General features: G+C 31.4%; 2 protein-coding genes and 1 long non-coding RNA gene across 3 annotated transcripts; 2 read left to right on the forward strand and 1 right to left on the reverse strand.

Annotated features, from left to right (window-relative positions):
• Positions 1–2217: 2217 nt before the first annotated feature.
• LOC145045912 (uncharacterized) lies at positions 2218–3277 on the forward strand. Its single transcript, XM_078994202.1, has 3 exons — positions 2218–2350; positions 2803–2992; positions 3262–3277. The coding sequence occupies exons 1-3, from the start codon at positions 2218–2220 to the stop codon at positions 3275–3277; spliced, it is 339 nt and encodes a 112-aa protein (XP_078850328.1).
• Positions 3278–4853: 1576 nt separating this feature from the next.
• LOC145045030 (uncharacterized) lies at positions 4854–6521 on the forward strand. The gene is made up of 2 exons (XM_078993378.1): positions 4854–5454; positions 5569–6521. Exons 1-2 carry the CDS (start codon positions 4894–4896, stop codon positions 6376–6378), a joined length of 1371 nt encoding a protein of 456 aa, XP_078849504.1. The 5' UTR covers positions 4854–4893; the 3' UTR covers positions 6379–6521.
• A 975-nt stretch (positions 6522–7496) lies between these two features.
• On the reverse strand, positions 7497–8736 carry LOC144998743 (uncharacterized). The gene is made up of 3 exons (XR_013660419.1): positions 8529–8736; positions 8105–8419; positions 7497–8004 (listed from the first exon to the last, which is right to left on the reverse strand). It is a non-coding gene; the product is annotated as an uncharacterized LOC144998743 (long non-coding RNA).
• Positions 8737–8941: the final 205 nt, after the last annotated feature.

Genomic DNA, 8941 nt, shown 5'->3' on the forward strand with positions numbered 1-8941 from the left:
GCTGAATTCCTTCAAATGTCTCCTTCCTCTGTCTCTCGTTTCTCACCTGCTCACCGCGAAACACAGGAGCAACCGAAGTCGTTGTCTCCCCCAACACCACCTTGCACGGTTACCACCCTACCACCATTCTACCCCTTTCGCTCTTTTTTTTTTTCTGATGATCAATAAGTGAAATCGATCTTTGATGAATCGATTTAGGGCTTGATTGATTGCAATCTATAAGCCTGATGATGAACAGATAAACAACGGTGTATTTCGATTTGGATGGTCAAACCATAGAAAGTCAAAATTGGGCCTGCAATCTTAATCATATTTGTGATCGGATGTGTAATGCGATCGACTGAAATCGAGATTGGATAGTTTCATATAAGCAGATGTTCTTGCAAGTCAATCTAAAAAGTCAAAATTGGGGCAAACAGGCTCTCTGCGTTCGTAATTGAAATTGTAATCGGAAGTAGCATGTGAACGAACGAAATCGGGGTGGTTGTGTGCTTATTCGCAATTGCTATTCAACAGAAAAAGTCAAAATTGATATTGTGAATCTTTTGGAACGAACGACCAACTTGCGAACTCTTTGGTGCGAGCGGACTCACTGGGATCGAATGAAATCGAAGTCGGAACCAATGAAATTAGGATTTTGAATAATGGTGTTTACTCGTTTGCAATTGAATGTCGATGTTCAAAGTCAAAATTGTGACTTTGCAAATCGATTCACCATTTTCGGTGGTGGGTATGAGATTTAAAGACAGACCCTACTCCTTTTCGCTGTGCTCTGATAACACGACCCATTTCTAAATTAAAGGGATATTAACTGATATTCCTAAATTAAAGAGATATTAATTGATTTATATATTTATCATAATTAATTAAATGTAAGATTACATATTTACCTTTTTGAAATGATTGACTTACATTGATGCATATAATAACACAATAATTAGTATAAACATCTGAACTTATATATATATATATATATATATATATATATATATATATATATATATATATATATAAGGTTAAGTTCAAATGAGAATACTATTTAATGTGAGTACGTGAGAACACTAATTTATGTTACTAATCTATATGAATTTTGTATATACAACGATATGACATTATTCATCAACAAATATACGAACAATCACACATTAATATTCACATTAAAATTTTGTATGTACAACTTTATAACATTATTCATCACTGAATATATGAATAATCATATATTTAACATTCACATTAAAATTTACTAAATTACTATATATATATATATATACATATATATATATATATATATATATATATATATATATATATATATATATATTATAGTAAAATACTAATATAAAATTGAATATATTCATATTATAATTACTACAATATTATACATATTAAATTGATAGTAGAATAGTAACATAAAATAATGTTTTTACGTTCTTACATTAAATAGTGTTCTCACTTCAACTTAACCCTATATATATATATATATATATATATATATATATATATATATATATATATATATAGAGAGAGAGAGAGAGAGAGAGAGAGAGAGAGCTAGGTTCAAATGTTTTTAGCAAGTATTGTGTGCTTAAATGCACCAATGAGAATTCAAAAAATAATTAAATCACTAATAAATAATAAAAGGGTATAAGAGTAATCTACACTATAATTAATTATGGTAAAAGAAAACAAAATCAATCAATATCCCACTAATTTAGGTTATCAGTTTCATATAACACCACCACTGATTCCCCCTACTTCTCTAAAAATCATCGTTCTAAACACAACTCCAAACTCCATGATTTCCAGTCAAGCATCCACACGCAACATGATCTGAAACATGCTTCTATTCGTGAAATATAAGCCTGTCGGAATACAAGCCTTGAACTCGTCACCGTGCTCTGGTGATAAAAGAAACACCACGAGCCTCAAGAGGCCACTGGTGGCCTTGCCGGTCGAAACACGAGTGTGAAGGGGGTAGCAATTCACGTCTTTAACAGCAGCTTCGCAACACCGGTGGTGGAGGCAAAAGGCTGGCAGCGGTGGAGGAAGTAAGAGGGGTGAAGATGGCGGCTGGGTAAACTCCGAATGGATGGTGGTGGCTAGAGAGAAGACGGGTTAGGGTTAGGGTATGGGAGCTCAGCGCCAACAAGAGATCCACAAACAAAGAAGAAATACTCTCCGGATCAGTACCATACTTTTGATACAGGGGAATTCAAGATGATGTCCGGAAATTACACAAGCATTGATAACCAGAATGTTTCTGGATCTGTTCCTGTAAAACTTCTTCTCCTCTTCTTCAAGTGCGTTTTCATCACTTCGATACTAGACCTGGACCCTAATTTATTCGTTGGTAGCTGGATTATATTGTAAGCATTAAGTAATTTGGTTGTTGGTTGTTGCAAATTCAACTCTCCAAACCTTTCCCCCATCTGGAACACAAGGCAAGATCTCAGGCGCTTCTGGACCTCCCTGCGATGCCGATGGTGTGTGTTTAAATTCTTGAAGCATCTTATTAGTTTTCAACTATCTACTGCAATTTAGTAACTTCAGTTAATGGATCTCATTTAGTTCAGCTACATAGTTAAATCCATATAAACTTCATCAGTTTTAGGGCTTAGATTACTAGCATTTTAAGTTTCTTCTGGATTTGAATGCATCATGACTTAGTTAACCTATCTAAAACCTCAACCAATTGGAAAACAAGACTCATGGTATTTTAATCCTCCAAGCAAACTACCAACTAATGAACAACTATCAGTTAGACTTATTAGAGACGTAATCTTTGTTATATTTTCTCTTCAGATACATTCTCAAAGGCAGTATCTGGTTCATCAGAAGCACAAAAGAGTAGTGGTTGGTTCAAGGTATTCACAGTTGCTGCTTACCAGCCTTACTTTGATGTTGACACATCCGATGTTTTAGAAAGAATCAAAGATTCCCTCTTGCCCTTTGGAGGAAGCTTCAATGAAAAACCCGCTAGCAACCCAGACTTGTAAGCTTAAAACGAGAGGGAAGATCATCGGGTTCAAGTCCCGTGCTCCTATCTACCCTGGCTTTGGAATTCTTCTTCAAATTAAATCCGGTAATTATCATTCTCTATTATATCGTTTCCGATAGAATATGTTACAAATTCTTTAAGAATATTCAAAACCATTCTACAAGAATAGTTTATTCTGTAAGAATATTTATTGCTGTATTCTATTATAATGCATTGAATTGTTTAATTTTTGAAAATTGATTATCTTTTCTTTTTGGATTTAGGTTTTCAAGAGGCTAACATTGATGTAGAAAAGGAAGAAAACATATAGAACGAGAGTATATTATATGAGAATGTGTTATGCTACAATGTATAAAGTGTTGCTTAAAAATAATATTCTTTCAGAATAGATTAGTGTTTTTGTTAGATTTTGATGTTCTTTTTTTATTTTTTTTTTCTCTCAGAATGTTGTTATTATACAATGAATCACAATCATACAATGTAATTATTGTTATATTATTAGTTCAAGAATTGATTTGTGTATTTTTTTTTTCAGAATTTATTTACTAGTTTATGGTTGACATTCTGCCATTCTGACGGAATAAAATCGAAAAATATATTTACTAGTTTATGGTTCGCATTCTATCATTCTGATAGAATAAAATCGGATTTTTTAATTTGAATTAATTTAAAATATTCAAAATTTTAAAAAATAAAGGAATTAATCATCCCTAAAAATCCGAAAATTTCCTTTTTTAATATAGGTTAATTGATTAAAATGCCCTTATGTTGAAATTTGTGTGATTATATCGTACATGCTATCATATTCTACTATCATAGACCCTCAGATCATGACCTTTGATTATATTCCATCCGATGGTCTAGATCTGTGCATTTTGGCACACACTAGTTAGTAAAAATAAAATAACCTAACCCTATATATATATATATATATATATATATATATATATATATATATATATATATATATATATATATATATATATATATATATATATATATAGGTTCAGGTTCATTTGAGACCATTCTAATTTTGTGAGACCGTGAGACCAAATCTAAAAATAATTTTAAAATGCAAAATAAATGGAAAAATCCAAAAATTCTTTTTTAAATATTATTTTCGGAACTTGAATTAACTAAAAAAAATATAAAAAAAATAAAAAAATTCCGTTTTTTTTTTGAAAAATACGTGAAATATTCTAAATAGAATATTACACTAACATATTCTAAAAAATAATTTTAAAATGCAAAATAAATGGAAAAATCTAAAAATTCTTTTTTTAAATATTATTTAAATACAATAAAAAAAATTCTATTTTTTTTTGAAAAATACGTGAAATATTTTAAATAGAATATTACACTGTACATATTCTAAAAATAATTTTAAAATGCAAAATAAATGAAAAAATCAAAATTTTTTTTTTAAATATTATTTTCGAAACATGAATTAACTAAAAAAAAAATAAAAAAATGCGTCTCACGGTCTCACAAAATATAAATGATCTCAAACGAACATAACCCTATATATATATATATATATATATATATATATATATATATATATATATATATATATATATATATATATATATATATATATATATATATATATATATATATATATATATATAGTATGAAGAAGCAGTCCAATATCTAGATTATCATCAAAAATATATAAAACCGCAGTCAATCGCAGTAGGCATGCTGCACCAACCTAATTTATTTGATTTGTTCAACGAAGATAATAAGTTGGATTAAATTGACTTGAGAAAAGTCTTCAAGTAGACAGGAAACTTCCAAACTACAATTAATATATAAATTTTCATAATCTTATATATCGCAAACTTCTTCCCGGAGATATTTTCTGTTTTCTGTATTTGCGAATAACGGAGAAGATGGAGAAGCTTCTTTATGAAGCATCGTTAGACGGAAACTCAACGGCCTTGCTTATATTACTTCAAGAAGATCCACTGATTCTTGATCGAGTTACACTACACAATAATGACGACATGCCTCTACACGTTGCCTCGATGCTTGGACATATAGAATTTGTTAAGGAGATCGTAATCCGGAAGCCTCATCTTGCTATGGAGCCTGATTCACAGAGACGCTTGCCTCTTCACATAGCATCAGCGAAAGGCCATGTAGAAGTAGTTAAAGCTCTGGTATCAGCTAGCCCTGAGACATGCCTTGCACGTGATCGTGATGGGAGAAACCCTCTCCATCTTGCAGCCATTAAAGGAAGATACGACGTCGTGAAAGAGCTTGTGCAAGCCCAACCCCATGCAGCTAGAGCCATGGTGCAGCAGGAGACCATCTTGCACTTGTGTGTGAAGCGTAACCAACTGGAGGTTTTGAAGTTTTTAGCAGAGAGGTGTGATCATGAGTTTGTAAACTCTAAGGATGCCGATGGCAATAACATTCTACACCTAGCTGTGGCTGATAAACAAATTGAGGTATGCATGCATATTAATTGTGAAAATTTTAATATAAGCGCTATATAATGATTTGTGTTTACAAGATTTTTGTGTTCACTATGACTGATTCATCCTATCTTGAACATTTGTTAGACTATAAACTTGTTGCTACTCGATACAACAATAGAAGTGAATGCAACAAACACTAATGGAGACACACCCATGGATATACTGGCTCAAGGTCCAAGAGATGTGAAAGATAAACAAATAATACAGTCTCTGATGCGAGCAGGAGCTTTTGAGTTGAAAACGGAAGGTTTTCTAGGAGAAGTGCCTCAAAAATTTAGAATCAAAATGGAATTAGACAACTCAAAGTATAATAAGAAACCCAGTTTGCCTTCTCACTTGAAAATTAAAGACTCTAACAATGACGACGACTGGTTGGACAAAAAGCGAAACACTTTGATGGTGGTGGCGTCATTGATAGCAACAATGGCCTTTCAAGCAGGTACTAATCCTCCCAGTGGTGTTTGGCAAGATGGGTCAACGACAGATCCAAACCGAAGGGCTGGATATGCTGTGATGGTGTACAATCATCCGAATTTATACCATGTCTTTCTGGTTTGCAATACGGTGGGATTTGTTTCGACTCTTAGCATTATCTTGTTGCTTATCAGTGGATTGCCTTTTTTGAAGCATCGTGTTTTCTTGTGGATTCTGATGGTTATTATGTGGATCGCTACTTCGTCTATGTCAATCACTTATTGGGTTTCGATATCGGTATTGACACCAAAACCCGAGGCACGGACGTTTAGGAATGTGGTAAATGGTATTGTGTTGGTATGGATCGGGTTGATGTCTCTATTAGTAATGGGACACTCCTTTCAGCTAATGAATTTTTTCTCAAAGCAAACATACCGAAGAAAAAAGGGTCCGATAGTTATAAATAATGCTGAAATTTAACTTGTAATTAAAGTATTTAGCTGTTAAAGTCTCAAATGTGTACATGACATTGCTGAAATTTTTGGCAATGATAAGTTTATACGGAGTAAAAGTCATTGTTTTAGCACTTCAAAGTACATCCATGCTTACAATTTCTTCTATTTTGCCCTCTGCAATTTAAGTTTCAAACATTTTTCCAATTCAACAGTTTTGAGCTGACAAATGATGTCTTTTCTTCTACTCCTTCCAACCATTTAAAAACTTTTCTGCTACCCTTGTATTCTTCGATTTCATATCAATTTCAATTTGATGCATAAAATGAAGAATATATATATATATATATATATATATATATATATATATATATATATATATATATATATATATATATATATATATATATATATATATATATATATTGTAGATGGTGCTTCAAATCAGAAGTATGATGCTTTAACCAATAGTTGATGTATTTATACAAAAAAAATAAGTAAATAAATAAATAAAGCAATAAGTCGTCCAAGAAATAACAACATACTTTCATGTATATTTTGCTTATAACATCTTACTTTTAAACTTTGTCACACTACGCAATATTACGACAAGAATAATTTCTTTTCTATTAAATATGATTCTATATAAAAAATGAAAGACCAAAGTTATACCAAAGGTTAATAAGAGCTTAAATATTTTTGTAAATATTTACAATAGTTGAAATTTCACAACGAATGATGTTCGGTTTTATACTCTTGATAACACCACCCCCAAAGTAGTAGCAGTTTATTGATAATAAGTTTGCATTTGGGACAGGAGGGGATTGTTAATATTGAAAAACATGTTAAACCAAAAACGACAATTAAATAAGCAATAAAATTCTCTTTATCTCATAAAGGAAATTCAATAAACCACTGATTAAACAAACCTTAAATATTCAATTTGTATACAGAAGAACAGGTTGACTCCCGTCTCCAATGGTTGCATCAAGTCCTATCCAATTCATATTACCAATTACATAAAAAAGTGTATTTAACTATTTATACATGTTTTGATATATATGAAAACTACAATGATGTTACTCTTGATCATTATAAATAAGAACATAACAGCATAAAAGCAAAGTAGAAATCAAAAGTGACGATTACATGATGCTTGTTTAGGCTCTTGACAAAAAAAGAAAAACACAACAAAATGCTTCATGGATCAGGTCATTATGGATTTAAATTTTGAATGTTTCTAAAATAACAAATTACTTTTTATTTACTTATATGATAAATATATAGCAAATGATAAGCATTGGAAGAAGATTTAAGCTATTTCATAGATTAGATTAATGTTAGGTTAGTTTTAACGTCTAGTAAACTTTGAATCTGTATGCGTACCTTAAAACTTCTAAATATTGATTGAATGGCAACTACAGCATCATGTTTGAAGGGAAAATTGGCCTTTTTTAAGTCGCATAAGCTTTCATTTGAGTTTTCTGAAATGGGTTGTGTGCAGTGTAATCTTCAAGAAAAACCGAACTCGAGAATCTTCATGAAGCTGAATCTTCTTCTGCTAAAACCGAATTGAATTCAACACGAAAAATATACAATCTTCACTGACGACCATCTCTTTCTTTCAACCGAATTGGTTCTCATAAGTCGTTACCTGATGATTCAATGAAAATCACGTAAATTTACGTTTATATGAAGATGTTCTTCAAGAAAGTTAAGATAAATTACATGAAAAATCAAGAATTAGAACTCACACTGGTGTCATGGGTTGTTCCAAAAGATAAAATTTTGGACCAATCAAAAGATATTGTTAAAGCTTTATAGATTTTCTAATGACTTGAACAATGTGGAGGAGCATAGGTTAATCGCTTTACTTGAAACAACGAACCAAGAACAAAGGTAAACCAAATATAGAAATGGGTACATGAAAATTACCAGAACCCTTCTACAGTCAGTCAATGTTCCTAATTAGCAATGAATTTCCACATGGTTTACCTGAAGATTTGTGATGTTCTGGTAAAACTGCAGAGGGAGTGATATTGGCACATGGTATGCATCATCTTTTTTACCTGTATTTATATTCACAACATTATGAATTTAAATCTGAATCTTTTGCAGGTATCAAAAAAATAAATTATAAAAATTACAATCAAAAGATGTGTAAACATATAAAAATACCTAAAGATAATGATTGACAACAATAGGGCGAAGAAGACCACATAGGGAATGAGCATCTCGTTCTTTAAACAAAGAACAAAGCAAATCAACCTATGATTTTGGATAATTTTTGAAAACAAAAAATTAGGTCTTAGCTTTATCGAAGAGAGACGACACTAATTTGAGGAAGTGCTAATCGAGCACACCAAGGGTCACCGTGATGTTCTGGTAACACTGCAGAGGGAGTTGATATTGGCACATGGTATGCATCATCTTTTTTACCTGCATTTATATTCACAACATTATGAATTTAAATCTGAATCTTTTGTAGGTATCATGTAACATCCGAAAAATTCAAGCCAATTTAAAACCTTTTTAAACAATCCAAAAACCATTAGTTCTTACAAAATAGTTGCATATCAGAGTATCCCAGA

The sequence above is a fragment of the Lactuca saligna genome, chromosome 5, assembly GCF_052625555.1.
Source record: "Lactuca saligna cultivar CGN05327 chromosome 5, ASM5262555v1, whole genome shotgun sequence".
Classification (NCBI taxonomy): domain Eukaryota; kingdom Viridiplantae; phylum Streptophyta; class Magnoliopsida; order Asterales; family Asteraceae; genus Lactuca; species Lactuca saligna.